General features: G+C 46.0%; 1 protein-coding gene across 4 annotated transcripts in view; it reads left to right on the forward strand.

Annotated features, from left to right (window-relative positions):
• The window catches only part of LOC109886640 (ankyrin repeat domain-containing protein 11), a 145653-nt gene that overhangs the window by 93836 nt on the left and 28802 nt on the right, over positions 1-23015 (forward strand). For 3 of the 4 annotated variants that reach the window (XM_020478280.2, XM_020478272.2, XM_020478292.2), the window contains one exon: positions 21504-21649. In XM_020478280.2, the coding sequence (XP_020333869.2) occupies positions 21563-21649 (87 nt within the window). In that variant the 5' untranslated portion in view covers positions 21504-21562. Of the gene's footprint in view, positions 1-2877; positions 2889-8238; positions 8241-21503; positions 21650-23015 lie in introns of those variants that run through there. The other variant, XM_020478286.2, reaches the window with a different exon arrangement.

Below are 23015 nucleotides of genomic sequence, written 5' to 3' on the forward strand. Positions count from 1 at the left end.
CTGGGAAATAACTTCTGAGCTCGTTAGAGTGTGACGTTCACCTTGGCCAAGCTTTCAGTGTTTTCCAGCCCATTGGTTCCCTTAGTCTAGCCACACACACACACACACACACACACGATGTATCCCTGGCTGTACCCTATTTAGCCAGCCACCTCCCAGTGGGCAGTTGGGGGTGCATAGCAGCACCCCAGGCCCCGCCCCAGCTCTCAGACTGCCATGCTGTGCTGTTAGAGGCCTTTCATCTGGCTTATAGATATATAATTCATCTGGGATCTGAGGGAGCGGCTCCTCTCATGCCACTGCTGAACCAGGACAAATTAGAATTCTGTTTGGTCCCCCGGAACGCTCCCAATCAACTTCCCCATAGAGCAAGAGAGGACGTGTGTGTGTCAGGCCAGGATTCCTGTGAATCTGCTCCCCAGCCAGAGAGGCTCCATGTAGAATGAGGTGGTATAATGGAAGTGTTTTCTCTGCTGTTCTTTCTGCCTGGTGCGCTGAGGGTTTTTTCCACTGTGAGGGATCGGGTTTCCACTCCTCATGGTTGTTTATGCTGTTGTCTCAGGCAGCCCTGCCAACTGTCCCCTGTCAGCCTGCCTGTGGTCTGGGCTCTGGGGCCTCGGCCTGTCTTGGCGCCTGAGCCTTCTCTTAGGAGCCCCAGAAACACACACACACACACAGACACACACACACAGACACACACACAGACACACACACAGACACACACACAGAGACACACACACAGACACAGACACACACACAGACACACAGACAGACACACAGACACAGACACACAGACAGACACACACACACAGACAGACACACACACACAGACAGACAGACACACACACACACACACAGACACACACACACACACAGACACACACACACACACACACAGACACACACAGACACACACACACACACACACAGACACACACAGACACACAGACACACACACACACACAGACACACACAGACACACACACACACACACAGACACACACACACACACACAGACACACACACACAGACACACACACACACACAGACACACACACACACACAGACACACACACACACAGACACACACACACACAGACACACACACACACAGACACACACACACACAGACACACACACACACAGACACACACACACACAGACACACAGACACACACACACACAGACACACACACACACAGACACACACACACAGACACACACACACAGACACACAGTAAGATCTAGGCTACTGACTGACGAGGAGCTAACCAAGCAGCGGCAGACATTTACAACACTAGTATGCCTGAGAGGCCTGAGAAACCTCTCCAGCCATGTTCTCTCTGGTAAACCTCCACGCTTCCCATCCCATCAGTAATCTACTGAGTGTCTTTCACACATGACTGCGTAATCCCGTTACGTCGGGGAAAGGTTTTGACAGCTTTTTCATCCTGGCACGACAAGATGGGTGCAGGCAGAGCTTGATGGCGGATTGTTTTGATGATGTTTTCGTACTCATTTTGGTAAAGGTCACATCCCATCTCCCTGTGTTCCTCCCCCGTGCTTTGTTCATTATCCTGCTCCGCTCCACAGTTATTTTTACCTCCTCCCATAATCCTTAATTAATGGAGCCCTAGTCACAGCGCCTCACATTTATCTCTTACACACACATACACACACACACACACACACACACACACACACACACACACACACACACACACACACACACACACACTAATTCACACAAACTGATTATATACACATACACACTGGTAGGCAGTGACGTTCCTGCTGAATGTTATGTGAGAAACCATGCTAGCTATTTCTTCTTTCTCTCTCCTTTCATTTGATTCATCTGTAGCACAGTAAATGGGAAACAACTGAGCAGAATTTTCATGAGTTTGGATACTTGGGTCCTTTCAGTGCACAGAAACCATGTTGATACTACACTGGTGTCCTTAAAACGTCTGTGAAAGTGCAGGGTGCCAAATTCAAAACAGAAATATCATAATTAAAATTCCTTAAACATGTATTTTATACCGTTTTAAAGGTAATCTTGTTGTTAATCCCACCACAGTGTCAGATTTCAAATAGGCTTTACAGCGAAAGCACCACAAATGATTTAGGTCACCACCAACTCACAGAAAAACACAGCCATTTTTCCAGCCAAAGAGAGGAGTCACAAAAAACACAAATATAGATCAAATTAATCACTAACCTTTGATCTTCATCAGATGACACTCATAGGACTTCATGTTACATGTATGTTTTGTTTGATAAAGTTCATATTTATATAATAAAAAGCGGTGTTTACATTGGTGTGCTACGTTCAGTAGTTCTAAAACATCCGGTGATATTGCAGAGAGCCATATCATTTTACAGAAATACTCATTATAAATGTCGATGAAAATACTATTGTTAGACATGGAAATATAGATATACCTCTCCTTAATGCAACCGTGGTGTCATATTTCAAAAAAACTTTACGGAAAAAGCAAACCATGCAATAATCTGAGAACGGCGCTAAGAAAAGAAAAAAATATATCCGCCATGTTGGAGAAATCAGAAGTAACATTATAAATATTCCCTTTGGTGATCTTCATCAAAATGCACTCCCAGGAATCCCAGTTCCACATTAAATGTTTGTTTTAGTTCAATAATGTCCAATATTTATGGCTAAGTAGCTACTTTTGTTAGGGCGATTAGTACACAAATCCAAACGCTCGTGCAGGTCCAGCCGAACATCGGACGAAAACTATATTATATTACAGGTCGTATAAACATTTCAAACTAAGTATAGAATCAATCTTTAGGATGTTTTTATCAAAAATCTTCAATAACGCTCCAACTGGAAAATTCCATTGTCTGTAGAAAAGCCATGGAATGTAGGTCGCTATCATGTGAAATGCGCATGACCAGGACCTGCCTCTCTGCCAGACCACTGACTCAAACAGCTCCCATCCGGCTCCACAACACAGTAGAAGCCTCGTTTCTAAAGACGGTTGACATCTAGTGGAAGCCGTAGGAAGTGCAACATAACCAATATCCCACTGTGTATTCAATAGGGGCTGGGTTATAAATCGACCAACCTCAGATTTCCCACTTCCTGTTTGGATTTCTTCTCAGGTTTTTGCCTGCCATATGAGTTCTGTTATACTCACAGACATCATTCAAACAGTTTTAGAAACTTCAGAGTGGTTTCTATCCAATACTAATAATAATATGCATATATTGGCAAATGGGAATGAGGAGCAGGCAGTTTACTCTGGGCCCCTCTGGGCACCTTTCATCCAAGTTACTCAATACTGCCCCTGCAGCCATAAGAATTTAACGCTAGCATTTTGATTCGAGATGGTAATATAATTTCAAAGGCGGAAATGTGTCAGTCTCCCATAGCGTGTGTTCATTTCAGTTCAGGAGTAGGGAATTGAAAGATGGGCCTCATGTCCAGTGTGAGGTCGTAAGTGGTTTGTTTGATGGGGGCGGGGTTCGTTCTGCCGTTCCCCCGCTTTTCTTTGGCTGCAGTCTCATCCTGACAAGATTTGGCTTGGAGAACAACACACAGCTCCCTCCACAGATGTGGGTGTGTCACGCACTAACAGGTTGTTTATTTATAAGCAGAACGGTGCTTGGTTTCTGACTGCTCTACGTTCTGCAACCTGGCCTAGACATTCAATGGCATGCTGCTCTTTGCCCCCCATAGGTGCATGTTTGATCTACGTACACACACGTAAGCCTACATTGTTCACGTATGTGTGTATGCTCTCCTCCACTGAGGCACGGCAGGTCTTCAGGCCCTCCCCCTCTCAGGACTGTGAGTTTCAGACTTCAGCTCATTAGTTGTGGAGTGCGTCGGGGGGGAGGGGGGTGTTGAGTGAGGTGGGTGGAAGGGGTTGAGTGAGGTGCGGAGGCTTGTTACTGTGTGTATTAGCCTACATGCGTGTGAAGGAGCTTGTGGGAAGCTGCTCAAAGCTAATCCCATCGTGGCCCTCCCAGATAGGCCGTTGAGTTCTGAGGAACTACTGCGGTTACCCCCAGCTGCCTTCTACATTCAGAGGAAGTAGAGTGAGATGGCCCAGTCTTGTTTCTCATCGTTGGGATCCCCGATGTTAATTTCTAGATCTTTGAGATGCAGGTTTGGTGCAAATGCACTTGGGTGGGATGATGGCCCCAAGTGAGTTACTGTAATGACACTTAACAGGTCCCATGGACGTAAGTAAATACTACAGCAGTGCCGTTGTAGCAGTGAGCTAGGCTTTGTTTTGCTGGGATCCTCGTTAAGTATGGCTTTATCTAGCTCGCTGCCATGGCAATAGCATCAAGCATCTCCACCTCCTCACTGCTGATAGGCCCAACGTTAATACACTTCTGATTTGATGGACTCCCTGTTACACGCTCCATTGATCTATATGAATATGCATTATGAAATGGCCTTTTTTATATGGCCAATGCGTGTGCAGTACTAGGTGGAAATCCAATAACCATTCAGAGCACCCTACTAGTGATGCCATAGCTATCGTAGAGAAAAGCAGATTTACTATTCATTATGGAGATGGCCTGCTGGGCTGCAGGTTTGAAGCTAGCTGGGTGCTTTGTGTGCATGGTTTTAAGTTGTGAGTGTGTGAGTGTGTGTGTGTATGCATAATGCTTGGGCAGAGTAGTCGACTGGCCCATTTTCCCGAATTTGTTTGGGATTCGGCGTGCACGCCCCCCCCCCCCGAATTCATGATTTAAAGCTCCAGCTTAGCCTCGATGTTTTATGTTCGTGTACGTTAGAGGGTGAAATCTACCCGGCTTATGTAGAGACAGTGTGACTTTTAGAGTAACGTGTGTTGCCCTCCCTCGCCATACTGTAGTTGTTCCTTAAATCCGTCTGTCTCCGCCCAGTCCCTGTTCTACTACCCTAGTTCCCCTCCTTCGGATCAGGGGCCTCCCCTCATCACTGGTAGAGTCCTTAATTAGCTGAAGTGCCTCAATCCGTTCACTTTATTTAAAAGGAGTCAATCAAGGTAAATAAGGGTGTGCAATTGCCACCAATCCCAGTACCCTGTATGTCGATAACAGGATGGTTGACATTTCAGTGTGCAGTATAGCTGCTAACCGTACCATGCCCATCCTGCTCCTAGATACAAGCTACTCAATAATATAATAATTAGCCCGCTATCTCTTCATTGAATCAAAACAAACTAGGTAGCTTCTTGGCTAGCATTGGTTGCTTGGGAAAACTACACAGTCTCCTTACTGCTCTCCATTGATGTTTTCAGAGGCTAGTTAGGACCGGGCAGCATGACGACTGCGACACCTCGAGCATCTCTCGAGCCCCGGACGTGTCTCTGTGGATGTCTGTGTATACATGGTGTTTAATGTGGAATATCCCCATCTCTGTTAGACTAGGGTGGAGATACTGCACAGGGAAAATAGTCTTACTCTTTCAGAAGGTGAAGGGCAGAAATGGATCCTCATCGCTGGCTAGGCTTAGTATGCAGAGGCATACATTACCATGATTACTCCAGTGCTGTTGGCTTTCTCTCCATCCCTCACCCCCTCTCACACGCTCTCTCTTTCTGTCAGCTCGTTCGGTACATGTGCCCTGTCCCCGCGTTGCTAGGCAACAAGCCCAGTGTGTATTATTATTGTGGCTATGTCAGGCGCTCTGCCTTTCTCTCATTTCTGTTTGTCCAGGAGATGGTAGGATCAGATGCTGAGCTTTGGATGGGAGAAGAGAAAGGAGGATGAGGGATGGAAGGATGCGTGGAGGGGGAGGAGCACTAAGATGAGTGAGTCAGCAACAAAGAGATGAAGCCTTATGATATGAGGGTAGAAAATATACAGGGTTTTTTCCCCCAGTCTCTCTAGCTTTCCCTGATGCATGGCAGAATATATGGCACAACCTCACTTCACTGAGGTCACTGGCTGAGAAAGACGAGATGATTTACCAGAGAGACTCATTCAAGCAGCAGCACAGAGCTGTATTGGCCAGAGTGCTCTCCACAGTGGAGAGATAGAGGTAGGGGAGATAGAGGTAGCCGTCGTGCTCCGAGTATCAGATGAAGTTATTGGATTCCAGCCTCTCCAGCCCCCTGCTCTCAGACCAGAGACTGATGGGTGGACAGGTGGCGCTGTCCAGTCTGGATGGAGGTCCTGTCTGTCTGACCTATGGTCTCTCAGGTGAGAGAGATGAGACAGAGCCCCCTCCATCCCATCTCCACCCCCCAGGCCACTCCGTTCATCTTAATGCATCCCTACTCGGCTTGTTTGTCTTTCCCCCTCCCTACAAAGGTCTCTAATGAAATGAATTACGGGTCAGGGGCTGCACCGCCAATCTGGGTACTGGTTGCCTGGGTACTGGAGTGGGCCAGACTGGCTCTATTTGCACACTAAACAGGGCTAGCTGCTGCGCCCTTCTCCTATATGAAATGTAAATAGACTGCACAGCCGCCGGGATGGTACACACAGCAGTAAGGGCCTCACTGCTCCTGCTCTCCCCTCATTAGGTAGCTCTCAATAACTCCTGTGATCTAGCAAACCATGATTATGACAGCGATGAATGACGGACAGTGTAGGCTGGTGATTGATCATACACTATAACCATAACAGACATTACAGCACAAGAAATTGAATGCCGGAGAATGTGCAGTTGTTTCCGTATCTAGCAGAGAGGCATGGAGAGAATAATATGGCAAGTCTCCCAAAATACACTCGCCATGCCGAATGACTATGTGCAGCTGCTGCGTCTGTGGCAGTTTAGCTTCATACATTTTTAGAATGAGAGCATCTGCTGTCGTGGAAAATGCAGTGGTGTGGACCTGATGACAGGCCTGAGTTAGGAGCGGGGGGGGGGCTACCGATCTGCTTTTCATCTTCAGTAGCAGCAGGGGCTTTCAGAATACCCCTCATTGGCGCTGCATGTGTGTGCGTGCGTGCGTGTGTGAAAGAACGACATCCCGCAGTGAGGTGAAGCGTTGGCCTCTGTCTGACCGCAGAGGGAGTGGCTCGATGGAGGGAGACATGAAGCGGAGAGAGAGAGATATGACGAGTCCTGGCTGTAACATCTCCACCTCCTCTCTACCACCTCGGGCTGAAACAGAGATTGCTTATTTCTACCACCTTTCCCATTTCTCTGATGCCTGCAATTGTTTTTAGTTTTTTTGTGCGTCCAATTCTTACTCAGTCACATGGTATCGCGTGCCAGAAGGAGTGACGTCATCCAAACCGTATCAAAGCATTTATTTCACTCTATTTCCATCCTGTGTGCGCGTGTTGTTTGTGTGTGCGCCTCACAGAGCTATTATCCAGTCTGGCAGACCCACAGACTTCCCCCCCCCCCTCCCTGTCTTCTCCTTGGGGTTCTCTGCCCCTGTCCCTACAGGGTTTGCCACACTCAGAATGCTGATGTGGTCCTCCTCCAAATCACTGGTGGCTTAATGTTGGGGTACCAGGAAGCTCCGCTGAATCTTTTTGTCTCATTAATAGTTCCTCACGGCGTGACGTTTCGCTGCGGGCACGTGGGTCGTACTGGGGTACGGATGTAAAAAATTAACCCCAAGGTTGCCTTGTTAAATCTTGTTCATTCTCTTAAATGAAATACCATGACTGTTTTATCATTGGCTGGGAATGTTTGTGTATTTCCGTGTGCAGGGTGTGCTGTTAGTATGATAACACTCATTAAGACAGACTGGTAGAATAGCTAATATAGCTAGCCATCGCTAGCATTCACTTGTTGAAGTAACTTTTCAGTGAAATGGAGTTGACTGGAAACTACGACATGAATATACACTGAACAAAAATATAAACGCAACATGTCAAGTGTCCCCATGTTTCATGAGCTGCAATAAAAGATCCCAGAAATTGCACATAGGCACGAAAAGCTTATTTCTCTCAAATGTTGTGCACATGTGTTTACATCCCTGTTAGTGTACATTTCTCCTTTGCCAAGATAATCCATCCACCTGACAGGTGTGGCATATCATGAAGCTGATTAAACTGCATGATCATTACACAGGTGGACCTTGTGCTGGGGACAGTAAGGCCACTCTAAAATGGGCAGTTTTGTCACACAACCCAATGCCACAGATGTGTCACGTTTTGAGGGAGCGTGCAATTGGCATGCTGACTGCAGGAATGTCCACCAGAGCTTTTGCAAGAGAAGTTCATTTCCCTACCATAAGCTGTCTCCAACATCGTTTTAGAGAATTTGGCAATAGCAGAATACGTGTATGGCGTTGTGTGGGTGAGCGGTTTGCTGATGTCAAAGTTGTGAACAGAGTGCCCCCATGTTCATGGTGCGGTTGTGATATGGGCACGTGTAAGCTATGGACAACAAACACAGTTGCATTTTATCGATGGCAATTTGAATGCGCAGAGATACCGTGATGAGATCCTGAGGCCCATTGTCGTGCCATTCATCTGCCGCCATCACCTCATGTTTCAGCATGTTAATACTCTGCCCCATGTCGCAAGGATCTGTCCACAATTCCTGGAAGCTGAAAATGTCCCAGTTCTTCCATGGCCTGCATACTCACCAGACATGTCACCCATTGAACAGGTTTGGGATGCTCTGCATCGACGTGTACAACATCGTGTTCCAGTTCCCACCAATATCCAGTAACTTCGCATAGCCATAAAGAGGAGTGGGACAACATTCCACAGGCCTGATCAACTCTATGCGACGGAGATGTCGTGCTGCATGAGGTAAATTGTGGTCACACCAGATACTGACTGGTTTTCTGATCCACGTATCTGTAACCAATAGCTGTATTCCCAGTTATGTGAAATCCGTAGATTAGGGCCTAATTTATTTATTTTTGATTTACTGATTTCCTTATGAACTGTAACTCAGTAAAATCTTTGAAATAGTTGCATGTTGTGTGTTATATTTTGTTCAGTGTGTTTAAGGTCTGGAGAGTTTCCTGGCCATGGACCCAAAATATTGATGTTTTGTTCAACGAGCCACTTCGTTATCACTTTTGCCTCATGGCAAGGTGCTCCATCATGCTGGAAAAGGCATTGTTTGTCACCAAACTGTTCCTGAATGGTTGGGAGAAGTTGCTCTAGAAGGATGTGTTGGTGTCATTCTTCATATATCTCTATATATCTCATTCACAACATTTGGATGGGAGCTATTATCCAGTTATATAAGAGGCTTGGCTGAACTGCTTTCAATGGGGAAATATTGCTTCCTCAGCCCGCTTCTGTGATTTTCATTGAAACTTTACTTTGCTGTGTGGACCTAGAGTCCCTGCAGCTCATGGCGGAGGAGTAGATATGTTCTCTCTCTTTCTCTGTGTGTATATCCGTGCTAGCTGGTCATGTGATACTGTTAAACGTATGGAGAGGCTCGGCCCACGCAGTGGGAAAAGTGAACTCAACCCCACCGCTGCACACAAGCTCCCAGAGGACTGTCTGTTGACTAAGGCTTGCTATAATTTTAGGGGCTTGTTTGTTTTATCATCCCAAAGGAATTACGGTAGTTGTGTATCCCGACTGTTTCATGTTCATAAGCAGCGTGTCCAGTAAATGTGTTTGTAAGCCAGATGACGTTGCTTGCGAGTGGAGACTGGAGATTATTAGCGGTGTGTGTTCTCCTCATGGGTCCTACCATGTCAGTGGACAGTGAGGGGGACAGAGGCCTTCACAATAGGACCCTGTGGATCCTATTGGAAGATACCTGGGAACAACACACAGTGCTGTCTCAGAATGACATTAGGTTTTTGTGCAGCAACATAATCATCTGTTAGTATCATGGCTATGTAATTAACATGGAATATTTTTACCATAGTATTCCAGACCAGGGTTCTCTTTTTTAACAAGGTGGTACGGATCATTGAGGTGAGACCCGGAGGTGTGCTGTGTCCCTGTTTTGACTTTTTTTTACATCCTTTAACACTTGAAACACCATTTCCTGCAATCTAGAGCCTAAAATTATAACAAATAAAATAGCAAACACAGTGCACTATATACTATTTTCCACAGCAGTTTTCCTAGAATTATACTAGTAATTTCATTTTTCAATGCTCAACAGAACTGGCAAGAGTAATTCAGTGTGTCAGAAGGCCTGGACTGTTGTGATATTAGGGGTAGGGCTGGGATGATATGGCTTAAATGTTGGTTTTTTGGGGGGGGGGTTCAAAGTAAGCTTTGTTGCACAATTTAAAGCTAAATACACTGCATTTCAAACAGTCGGTAATAATCTAATGAATTCAGGGCTTTGTCAAATTATACCTCGGCTAAATATAAGCCTTCAACCATTAGACCCACTAATTATTTTATCAAAATAGTATAAACTGCTTTTTGCTATAATCACTGATCTGGCTTTCAAGTCTGTCTATTAAAATTCCCCCTTTATGTTATTACATTTTTTTTTTACCAGACCGATGCATAATGCATAACTTCTGGTAGCAGGCATAGAAAATGAAAACAGGTCTCATAAACAATCTCTCAAGCACATGCTCACCCGCTCGTATATAGACAGCTAATCTTTATATTTCAAATCTAGCCAACGTGGCTCTATTTGCTTGCTAATACTGTAGAACGGTACATCCTCCTGTCTGTCTCAACTGTTTGAACAACAGCCTGTTCACGTTGTTTAGAACATTGAAATCAAGTGGCCTACCTGCATAAGAAGATTATTTCTCAGAATGAGTTCCCAATTCCTTATAGAAATGTTTTTTTTTTTATTATTCTCATTGCACGTTTATCAAACAGACTAGACAGCTATCACAAGTCTATGGCCAAAATGCTGCTGGCGGCACCGCGTGACAAACTAAGCATTCATGTTAGTAGGGTCTGCTCTGTTCTTAATTTTGGGAGTCCAGATGTAAAAAGGGTATTGTTACAAAAAGTTCTCCTCTATTACAGTAAAATAATGTCTTAATGTGTTTTGGTTTCCAAATCACAAAATATCCAATTACATTTATTTGAAGACCCAAAAAACGTAAGTATATGCAAATTGACATCATTTGCCTACATGTCAATGTGTAGGTGATAGCCTATGCATATTGGCTACACCCTCTCATGTCCACACCGATGCTGACATGAGGGAGGCACCAGAAAATGTAGCCAGACTTTTAATTACATATAAACAGTGGGGCAAAAAAGTATTTAGTCAGCCACCAATTATGCAAGTTCTCCCACTTAAAAAGATGAGAGGCCTGTAATTTTCATCAAAGGTACACTTCAACTATGACAGACAAAATGAGAAAAAGAAATCCAGAAAATCACATTGTAGTATTTCTTTATGAATTTATTTGCAAATTATGGTGGAAAATAAGTATTTGGTCACCTACAAACAAGCAAGATTTCTGGCTCTCACATACCTGTAACTTCTTCTTTAAGAGGCTCCTCTGTCCTCCACTTGTTACCTGTATTAACGGCACCTGTTTTGAACTTGTTATCAGTATAAAAGACACCTGTCCACAACCTCAAACAGTCACACCCCAAACTCCACTATGGCCAAGACCAAAGTGCTGTCAAAGGACACCAGAAACAAAATTGTAGACCTGCACCAGGCTGGGAAGACTGAATCTGCAATTTTGCAGGGCTCTGGCAGTGCTCCTCCTGTTCCTCCTTGCACAAAGGCGGAGGTAGCGGTCCTGCTGCTGGAATGTTGCCTTCTCCACGTCTCCTGATGTACTGGCCTGTCTCCTGGTAAGCGCCTCCATGCTCTGGACACTACGCTGACAGACATAGCAAATCTTCTTGCCACAGCTCGCATTGATGTGCCATCCTGGATGAGCTGCACTACCTGAGCCACTTGTGTGGGTTGTAGACTCCGTCTCGTGCTACCACTAGAGTGAAAGCACCACCAGCATTCAAAAGTGACCAAAACATCAGCCAGGAAGCATAGGAACTGAGAAGTGGTCTGTGGTCACCACCTGCAGAACCACTCCTTTATTGGGGGTGTCTTGCTAATTGCCTATAATTTCCACCTGTTGTCTATTCCATTTGCACAACAGCATGTGAATTTATTGTCAATCAGTGTTGCTTCCTAAGTGGACAGTTTGATTTCACAGAAGTGTGATTGACTTGGAGTTACATTGTGGTGTTTAAGTGTTCCCTTTATTTTTTGAGCAGTGTGTATATATATGTATATGAAAAAATAATTAAATTCCATGTCAATTTACAATGCACGATAATGGTCCTATTACATATGTGTTCCCGGGCAATGACGTTATCTCTACCGCAAACCTTTACAGACACAGAACGCAGCTACAGTAACATGTCGATAGCGACAATTGATCACTTTTAAGAATGCCGGTATGTACCTTTTTCCGACAGTAGAATTCTGCTCCGGCATAAAATGTTATATTTTTTTTCAAGACAATAAGCATCGCTGATTGATATGCTGCAGTTTTTTATGGTATAGTAGCTAGATGCTTTATTTTTCCTAATTGTCTTGGGAAGTTAAGGTACCAGGCAAGCGGGCTGCATTGCAGCAGCTTGATTATTTGATTGACCGTTCTCGTTGCCTAGTGATGGACTTTAGTCCTGCTTCAGAAGCATCATTCCTTTATAGACCAGTACAATTTCCAGAGGGATTTGTCTTAACGTTAAGGATCCCAACTTAATTTTAATGTTTAAACGTTCACACCCCTAATTGAAACCAGCGTTTCTCGTGTTCGATTGGTTTTCAAATCAACTTTCTTTCATTGTCCACCAGCAAAAGGCATGATCCTAGTCATATTAGAAACCCATGATCATTGTTGGATCTTTAGATCTCCCCTCTTTCAAAGTTTCAAACTGATATTTTCATCTCTGTCACATAAAACTGTTCACATGTGCGGTGCGCATTTGAGAGCGGTGTTTTACTGCTAATTGCATTTCAAATCAAATCAAATTGTATACATACACATGGTTAGCAGATGTTAATGTGAGTGTAGCGAAATGCTTGTGCTTCTAGTTCCGACAATGCAGTAATAACCAACAAGTAATCTAGCTAACAATTCCAAAACTACTACCTTATAGACACAAGTGTAAGGGGATAAAGAATATGTACATAAGATATATGAATGAGTGATGGTACAGAGCGGCATAGGCAAGATACAGTAGATGGTATCGAGTGCAGTATATACATATGAGATGAGTATGTAAACAAAGTGGCATAGTTAAAGTGGCTAGTGATACATGTATTACATAAGGATGCAGTAGATGATATAGAGTACAGTATATACGTATACATATGAGATGAATAATGTAGGGTATGTAAACATTATATTAGGTAGCATTGTTTAAAGTGGCTAGTGATATATTTTACATAATTTCCCATCAATTCCCATTATTAAAGTGGCTGGAGTTGAGTCAGTGTGTTGGCAGCAGCCACTCAATGTTAGTGGTGGATGTTTAACCTTTCTGAACTACCGATACCGGATCCGGTAGCGTAACTACACCCTCAGGCTCATTACCATAACGCAACGTTAACGATTTCTCAAAATCGCAAATGAAATGAAATAAATATGCCTGCTCTCAAGCTTAGCCTTTTCTTAACAACACTGTCATCTCAGATTTTCAAAATATGCTTTTGAACCATAGAAAATCAATCATTTGTGTAAGAGTGATAATGGCTGCCGTAGCATTTAGCGTAGCATTTAGCACATAACATTTTCACAAAAACCAGCAAAGTAATCAAATAAAATAATTTACCTTTGAAGAACTTCAGATGTTTCAATGAGGAGACTCTCAGTTACATAGCAGATGTCCAGTTTTTCCTGAAAGATTCTTTGTGTAGGACAAATCGCTCCATTTTGTTACTACACATTTGGCTACCGAAACTAACCGAAAATTCAGTCACCAAAACGTCGAACTTTTTTCCGAATTAACTCCATAATATCGACCAAAACATGGCAAACGTTGTTTGAATCAATCCTCAAGGTGTTTTTTCACATATCTCTTCATTGATATGCCGTTCGTGGAAGCATGGTTTTTCTCTGAATTCCATGGAAAAATACCAGCACCTGAGTTTTGCGCATCAATTTCCACGCAGGACACCGTGCGGGACACTTGGAAAATGTAGTCTCTTATGGTCAATCTTCCAATGATATGCCTGCAAATACGTCACAATGCTCCAGACCCCTTGGGGAAACGATAGAAAGGGCAGGCTCATTCCTGTCCCATTCACAGCCATATAAGGAGATGATGCAAATCGGTGCCTCAGAAATCCTGTTCATTTCCTGGTTGCAGAAACATCTTGGTTTCGCCTGTAGCATGAGTTCTGGGGCACTCACAGTGAAAATCTTTGCAGTTCTGGAAACGTCAGTGTCTTCTTTCCAAAGCTACCAATTCCATGCATAGTCGAGCATGTTTTTGTGACGATATATTGCGCTTAAAACGGGAACGTCTTTTTATCCAAAAATGAAATAGCGCCCCCGTAGGCTTAAGAGGTTTTAACAGTCTGATGGCCTTGAGATAGAAGCTGTTTTTCAGTCTCTCGGTCCCAGCTTTGATTCACCTGTACTGACCTCGCCTTCTGGATGATAGCGGGGTGAACAGGCAGTGGCTCGGGTGGTTGTTGTCCTTGATGATCTTTATGGCCTTCCTGTGACATCGGGTGGTGTAGGTGTCCTGGAGGGACAGACCTCACTACCCTCTGGAGAGCCTTACGGTTGTGGGCGGAGCAGTTGCCGTACCAGGCGGTGATACAGCCCGACAGGATGCTCTCGATTGTGCATCTGTAGAAGTTTGTGAGTGCTTTTGGTGACAAGCCGAATTTCTTCAGCCTCCTGAGGTTGAAGAGGCGCTGCTGCGCCTTCTTCACGATGCTGTCTGTGTGGGTGGACCAATTCAGTTTGTCTGTGATGTGTACACCGAGGAACTTAAAACTTATTACCCTCTCCACTACTGTTCCATCAATGTGGATAGGGGGGGTGTTCCCTCTGCTGTTTCCTGAAGTCCACAATCATCTCCTTTGTTTTGTTGACGTTGAGTGTGAGGTTATTTTCCTGACACCACACTCCGAGGGCCCTCACCTCCTCCCTGTAGGCCGTCTCGTCGTTGTTGGTAATCAAGCCTACCACTGTTGTGTCGTCCGCAAACTTGACGATTGAGTTGGAGGCGTGCGTGGCCACGTAGTCGTGGGTGAACAGGGAGTACAGGAGAGGGCTCAGAACGCACCCTTGTGGGGCCCCAGTGTTGAGGATCAGCGGGGTGGAAATGTTGTTGCCTACCCTCACCACCTGGGGACGGCCCGTCAGGAAGTCCAGTACCCAGTTGCACAGGGCGGGGTCGAGACCCAGGGTCTCGAGCTTGATGACGAGCTTATAGTCAACTGCCATGTACTCCTTGCTTCGCTTATATTGTGAAGAAATATTTGATCAACTTTTTAAGTTAAATGTTCTGATCTGTTGCATCAGCCTTATTGCTTTTTTGAAATTCTTTTTTTATGTAAAGTGGTATGATTTGGGGATATAGCGTCCCTCAACTGTCCCAGAGTCAGTTTGGAATATTTATTTCTCCCACAGAATGACAAGACCAATTTTTATTTATTTTTTACATAGTGGTGCAGCCAAGTCCAAAATGTGGCAAAGCGCCCCTCTTACGTTCTTTGGGGAGAGCCCTGCAGACATCAAAGAAGATACAAAAGTCATAGCAGCACAGTTATAAAACGTCTATTTTCTGCCACAGTGTAGTGTAGAAGCAGGAGAAGAGGTGAGGGCTCTGTGTAGTGTAGAAGCAGGAGAAGAGGTGAGGGCTCTATGTAGTGTAGAAGCAGGAGAAGAGGTGAGGGCTCTGTGTAGTGTAGAAGCAGGAGGTGAGGGCTCTATGTAGTGTAGAAGCAGGAGAAGAGGTGAGGGTTCTGTGTAGTGTAGAAGCAGGAGAAAGAAGTGAGGGCTCTGTGTAGTGTAGAAGCAGGAGAAAGAGGTGAGGGCTCTGTGTAGTGTAGAAGCAGGAGAAAGAGGTGAGGGCTCTCAATGTAGTGTTGAAGCAGGAGAAAGAGGAGGACTGTCAATGTTGTGTTGAAGCAGGAGAAAGAGGAGGACTGACAATGTTGTGTTGAAGCAGGAGAAAGAGGAGGACTGTCAATGTAGTGTTGAAACAGGAGAAAGGAGGACTGTCAATGTAGTGTTGAGAAAGGAGGACTGTCAATGTAGTGTTGAGAAAGGAGGACTGTCAATGTTGTGTTGAAACAGGAGAAAGGAGGACTGTCAATGTTGTGTTGAAGCAGGAGAAAGAGGACTGTCAATGTTGTGTTGAAGCAGGAGAAAGAGGACTGTCAATGTTGTGTTGAAGCAGGAGAAAGAGGAGGACTGTCAATGTTTTGTTAAAGCAGGAGAAAGAGGACTGTCAATGTTGTGTTGAAACAGGAGAGAGGAGGACTGTCAATGTAGTGTTGAAACAGGAGAAAGGAGTACCGTCAATGTAGTGTTGAAACAGGAGAAAGGAGGACTGTCAATGTAGTGTTGAAACAGGAGAAAGGAGGACTGTCAATGTAGTGTTGAAGCAGGAGAAAGAGGAGAACTTGTGTTGAAGCAGGAGAAAGAGGAGGATTGTCAATGTAGTGTCGAAGCAGGAGAAAGAGGAGGACTGTCAATGTTGTGTTGAAGCAGGAGGAAGAGGAGGACTGTCACTGTTGTGTTTAAGAAGGAGAAAGAGGACTGTCACTTGTGTTGAAGCAGGAGAAAGAGGACTGTCAATGTAGTGTTGAAGCAGGAGGAAGAGGAGGACTGTCACTGTTGTGTTGAAGCAGGAGGAAGAGGAGGACTGTCACTGTTGTGTTTAAGAAGGAGAAAGAGGACTGTCACTTGTGTTGAAGCAGGAGAAAGAGGACTGTCACTGTTGTGTTGAAGCAGGAGAAAGAGGAGGACTGTCACTGTTGTGTTGAAGCAGGAGAAAGAGGAGAACTTGTGTTGAAGCAGGAGAAAGAGGAGGACTGTCAATGTTGTGTTGAAGCAGGAGAAAGAGGAGGACTGTTGTGTTGAAGCAGGAGAAAAAGGTGAGGGCCCTCAATGGAGTGTTGAAGCAGGAGAAAAAGGTGAGGGCCCTCAATGGAGTGTTGAAGCAGGAGAAAGCACTTTAGAGTCTAACCTCCAGCTCTGCTGACCAGGGGTCAGTCTCAGTAAAAACGTCCCCATTGGGAACCCATAAAAGACCACATTCTTCACCCGTCTACTGGGTCAGTGCGATGAACCCTGCCTCTGTTGGGATAGTCTGATTCAGGCTAAGAGTAACATCTCTAACCTGTGTGTGAACCCACCCACCCTCTCCAAGCACCAATCATAGTTGAGAATAGTCAGCTAGCTAGCAAGCCGATGCTTTTTGCTTTGTCTAATGCCTTAAGTGCGTGGTTCCTAGTTACATGACCAATCACTGCTGTCAGGTGACATTGGTGCCTGGAAGGGCTGTCACCAAAACAACCCACATCAAAGACTGTTTATGTAGACCTTTAACATGGCTGCCATGTGCACCGTGTTTATGCTGTTGAAATTGAACGGATAATACATTTCCAATGAGATATTGCAAGCAAAATAAGGAACGTACCGCACTTTGCCTGAAAATGCCACATTTACACTTACCGCACTTATTGAAATGTTGCTGTTCCTTGATAGCAGATCAATGTTCTCTCCAATAGGCCTTTAGCATTTGCAATTTGGCTCCTGGTGAGCTGCTCTTCCACTGTAAGCAGTGCTGTGAGGATGACGTGGGCTTTATTTACCTAGCCTCCCAGACAAAACAATGTCAAAGTGAAACTCAATCGGTGAGGTCATTTCATTACTCATGTAGGTAATGCTGAAGCAAGATAACTGTTCAACATTGCATCAATAGCTTTGAAAAAATCTGACCGCCCCCAGGGTAGACCCTGTTTACAGAGTGGCAGGATGGGACCCCTGGGGGGTGTGGACAGACTGCACACATGGTGTGTATTTATGGGGTTGGAAGGAAGAGCGCCAGGGTTTGTTGTGTTCAGTGTAAAAGAGCGGGAAACGGATGCTGCAGGATCCAGCATTGGACCAGGGCCTCGGCCTCTCTACAGTACCTTACAGTGCATAGACTTACTCATATGTGATGAATTAGAGCTGTTGGCTTGTGGAGAGAGGCCCCTCTGTGTGACGCACACACAGACTGATAGCAGATGCTGTGCAGCTTTTGAATGGGGTGGAAGGCGGAGGAAATGAGGCCTGTGTTTTGGAATGGATGTTATTGTGTTTCCTCTTAGGGTTCTGTGTCGTCTATGTTCCTCTCCCCACTAAGAGATGAGAGCTCAAGAACACACAGATAATGCATTGAAGACTCTCTGCCAAAAACCCCTAGAGGAACTGAATGAGGACCCAATAACACACTTACTTAGCCCCTGTGCCAAATTACGTCAAGAAACACAGCATCTGAATACTGATGTTGTCTATAATAATATAGGCCTGTGCTATTATATAATATAGTTATTACATGATTTTTTTAAGTGGGGAGAGAAGCTAGTGTTCTACTAAGCCAGTCACTGATACAGTACACAGTGGAAACCATATAGGAAAACGTAATAGGTTCTTATTGACCCTCCCATGGGCATTACAGGCACCAACATACACACTCAGTTATAGCGGAGGGGAAATTGTACTTGGTTAAGTTATTAGAAAAATAATTGTAATATCAATTACAATTGATCACCACTAACATCAAAGACTGGTTTCATTCACAATGTGTGAATTTACAATGGAGGTTTGGAGTTGTAGATTAGATTATCCTAAAATAGTGTGGAGTTTATTGTTCTAGATAGCTCAAACTAGGTCGGCACACTGTGTGGATCATAGAATCTTTGTTTATCTCTGTTAGTAGTTGACCCCTTTGCCACTTTGTGCTGCTTAATGTGAGCTTGGAGTGTGTGGGGCTTTGGGGGACGGGGCCAGAGAACAGGGGTGGAGGCAGAGGTTTGCTGCGTGTCGCTTTCCTTATGCCAGGAGGAGAGGGGAGCAGTGTTCCTCTGACTGTGTGTCGCTGGCTCTGGGATATAAATAGCTGTCTTTGAGTAGGAGAGCTGCAGAGGGAGGACCATGGCGCCAGGGCAGAGCTGAGTGCCAGGCAGCGTTCCTGGGTAGTGAAGAGAGGGAGGAGGGGCAGGCTCCAGGGCAGAGCTGAGTGCCAGGCAGCGTTCCCGTGTAGTGGAGAGAGTGAGGAGGGGCAGGCTCCAGGGCAGAGCTGAGCGCCAGGCAGCGTTCCCGGGTAGTAGAGAGAGGGAGGAGGGGCAGGCTCCAGGGCAGAGCTGAGTGCCAGGCAGCGTTCCTGGGTAGTGGAGAGAGTGAAGAGGGGCAGGCTCCAGGGCAGAGCTGAGTGCCAGGCAGCGTTTCTGCGTAGTGGAGAGAGTGAGGAGGGGCAGGCTCCAGGGCAGAGCTGAGTGCCAGGCAGCGTTCCTGGGTAGTGGAGAGAGTGAGGAGGGGCAGGCTCCAGGGCAGAGCTGAGTGCCAGGCAGCGTTTCTGGGTAGTGGAGAGAGGGAGGAGGGGCAGGCTCCAGGGCAGAGCTGAGTGCCAGGCAGCGTTTCTGGGTAGTGGAGAGAGTGAGGAGGGGCAGGCTCCAGGGCAGAGCTGAGTGCCAGGCAGCGTTTCTGCGTAGTGGAGAGAGTGAGGAGGGGCAGGCTCCAGGGCAGAGCTGAGTGCCAGGCAGCGTTCCTGGGTAGTGGAGAGAGTGAGGAGGGGCAGGCTCCAGGGCAGAGCTGAGTGCCAGGCAGCGTTCCAGGGTAGTGGAGAGAGTGAGGAGGGGCAGGCTCCAGGGCAGAGCTGAGTGCCAGGCAGCGTTCCCGGGTAGTGGAGAGAGGGAGGAGGGGCAGGCTCCAGGGCAGAGCTGAGTGCCAGGCAGCGTTCCCGGGTAGTGGAGAGAGGGAGGAGGGGCAGGCTCCAGGGCAGAGCTGAGTGCCAGGCAGCGTTCCCGGGTAGTGGAGAGAGGGAGGAGGGGCAGGCTCCAGGGCAGAGCTGAGTGCCAGGCAGCGTTCCCGGGTAGTGGAGAGAGGGAGGAGGGGCAGGCTCCAGCCCAGCCCTCTGCACACACTGGTGAAAAATGCAATATGAAAGAGAAAAATATTGAGGAACTCTTTACTTGTAATTTATTCATAAGAGCTCGGAAGCGACCTCTCCACATGCAGACAGGGCAGTGGATACTAAAGAGAATAGGGCTAATCTAGTAGCATGGTGATTCAGCAGGAGGGAACTGGGCAAGAGAGGCCATACTAAGCTTACAGCAGAATAGGCCTCACTATGAAAACACTGCAGATGGTTTAGTAAGGCATCACTAGCTCACTGCAGAGTTGGCCTTTACTATAAAACCACTGCAGAGGGTTTAGCAAGGCCTCACTAGCTCACTGCAGAGTATGTAAAAAGGGTTTCATGCTAGCACCTAGCAGTGGGTTCAGAAAGTCCTCCCACACTAGCACACCACTCCCTGCCAGCACACCACTCCATGCAGCACACTAGCACACCACTCCCTGCTAGCACACCACTCCATGCAGCACACTAGCACACCACTCCCTGCTAGCACACCACTCCATGCAGCACACTAGCACACCACTCCCTCCAAGCACATCACTCCATGCAGCACATCGCTCCCTGCTAGCACACCACTCCCTACAGCACACATGCACATCACTCCCTGCATGCACATCACTCCCTGCATGCACATCACTCCCTCCAAGCACACCACTCCCTCCAGCACACTAGCACACCACTCCCTGTAGCACACTAGCACCACTCCCTGCAGCACACCACTCCCTGCAGCACACTAGCACACCACTCCCTCCAAGCACACCACTCCATGCAGCACACTAGCACACCACTCCCTGCTAGCACACCACTCCCTGCAGCACACTAGCACACCACTCCATGCAGCACACTAGCATACCACTCCCTGCTAGCACACCACTCCATGCAGCACACTAGCAGACCACTCCCTGCAGCACACTAGCACACCACTCCCTGCTAGCACACCAACACTGTGTAGTATGTATGTTCGGCAGGGTAGGGCAGCAGGGCTGTTGTCCAGACGTGCCATATCCCTGAAGACATTCCTCAGCTGTTACCGGGAGTAATGAAAGCTGAGATGTTTGTCTCCTCCTGTCCAACAGTAAAAAAAACTATTTTAAAAAATGTTTTACTGGCATTCCACAATTTCGCCCAACCTAAATTATTCTGCTCATGTTTTTGACATCAAGACATTGGTTTCATTTAGGAATGTATTTTGTGTGAATAAGAGATTAGCTACTTTTCAGGATTGTATTAAAATCTTGCTTAGACTTGCTTCTGTAGGCCTGTCTTTCACTCGCATTGGCCACTATAGTATCTCTCTCACCCTATGGATATGGCAGAGCATTTCTTCCCTTCTAGGGTGGAGAGTGGGTCTGGAACAGGGACATTATCCCGTGCTCTTCCTCACCTTTTGAAACCAGAGTGCAGGTGTAATTGTTGATATTGGGTAGTGTGATGTACTGCTAATGGGATCAAGGTGTGGCGGGCGGAAATGTTTTCTGTGGAGGCGAGTGGCCCAGTGCTAACGTGTCTCTTTCCCTCTCTATCTCGCTCGCCCTCTCCTTTGGCAGACGGTCGATGACGATGCGATGGAAGCGTGAATGAGGTTTGGCGTGGCGATAGCTGAACGATGCCCAAGGGTGGGGGTTCAAAAACCCCCCAGCTGGAAGACTTCCCACTCAACACTGACATGGTGGAGAAGCAGAGTGGGAAGAAGGTAAGAAACACACGCATCACACACGTACTGACACACCACAAATCTACACACACACACACACACACACACCCCTTACCACTCCCACTGCGGAGTCCTGCACCGAGGGGTCATGTCCTCATTACACAGTACAAATCATTATGGACTTTAATAAGCAGCTTGATGGGAGTTGGCATTCAACTGGCTAAAAGCCCATTGTTGCTTTTTGGGGGGATTATTTCTTATGACTGAGGTCCTATTTTGGGTGTAGGCTATGGTGACATTTCTACAGTAGAAGAAAAACTTGTTGAGAACACTTACAATACAAGTTTGCAAAGTGCACTTTTGTCAAACTTTTTATTTATTTTTTAACCTACGTGAATTATTGCGTCACTTGCAATTTATACACGTGTCCCGCTCTCTAAAACATTCTTTGCTACTATATTGAATGTGCTATGAATAACATCACACAACCCTCCCCTTTAAACACGGACGTGCTTTCTGTTTTTCTAGATGTAGCCTAGAGCCAGGGAAATGGCTGTATATGTAGTGTTGCATCAGCTTAATGACTAATGATATAGCATAGGTTATGTGCGTTAGCCAGCCAGCTATATATGGCTCATCTGAATAGGTAGTCCAGGTTTTATCTATGAACTAATCTTCTATATTCTTTACCAAAGAAGTGGAGGCTGCTGGCACTGTGTGGCAAATTTAGATCCCTATGCATCAAACGCAGCGTTAAGTTGCTGGGCAGGCAGGCCAGGGCATTCTGCTGCAGTCAGCCTGACACTGAGACTCTACTCTCTCAGACAAAACAAGAGAGTATAGTTCCTAGAGATTTTCACCCTAGATTCTATGTTAGACCACTGAAATCATTTCCCAGAAGTGGATTCTAATGAACAGAGCTGTTAATTAGATGTGAACAGAGTTGTAATGGTAACGTAATAACAGGTGTCATTTCCTGTGTTATTGTTTCTCCACATGGTTGTGATACTAGGGATTAGGTTGTCATTTCAGTGGTGTTTTCCCCTAAGTAGTGGGGAGAGCTGTCCCTTCAAATGGCAGCTAAAGCCAGCTTGTGTTTTTGTGAACGTGTGGCTTTTCATGCTGGCAACGGTGAGCTTCGACGCAGAATGATGACATCATGGTAATCGTGGTTCAGCAGCAGTGAACCCGGAGGTGCAGTTTACACGCGTGTCAGCTATGTACAACCTTCCTCACAGAATTGCATCAGACTCTGGGAGGGAGAGGAGGAGCGAGAGCATTGCTAGGAGACCAGTAAACACGGTTTCTCATGAAGGCAGCCTTGAAGCAGTGGCTCATAGCTGTCTTAATTCAGCTCTTTTTTTCTGCCTAGCGCTAACGCCTCCGTCTGTCTTGACATGTTGTT

Source organism: Oncorhynchus kisutch, linkage group LG3 (assembly GCF_002021735.2).
Source record: "Oncorhynchus kisutch isolate 150728-3 linkage group LG3, Okis_V2, whole genome shotgun sequence".
Classification (NCBI taxonomy): Eukaryota; Metazoa; Chordata; class Actinopteri; order Salmoniformes; family Salmonidae; genus Oncorhynchus; species Oncorhynchus kisutch.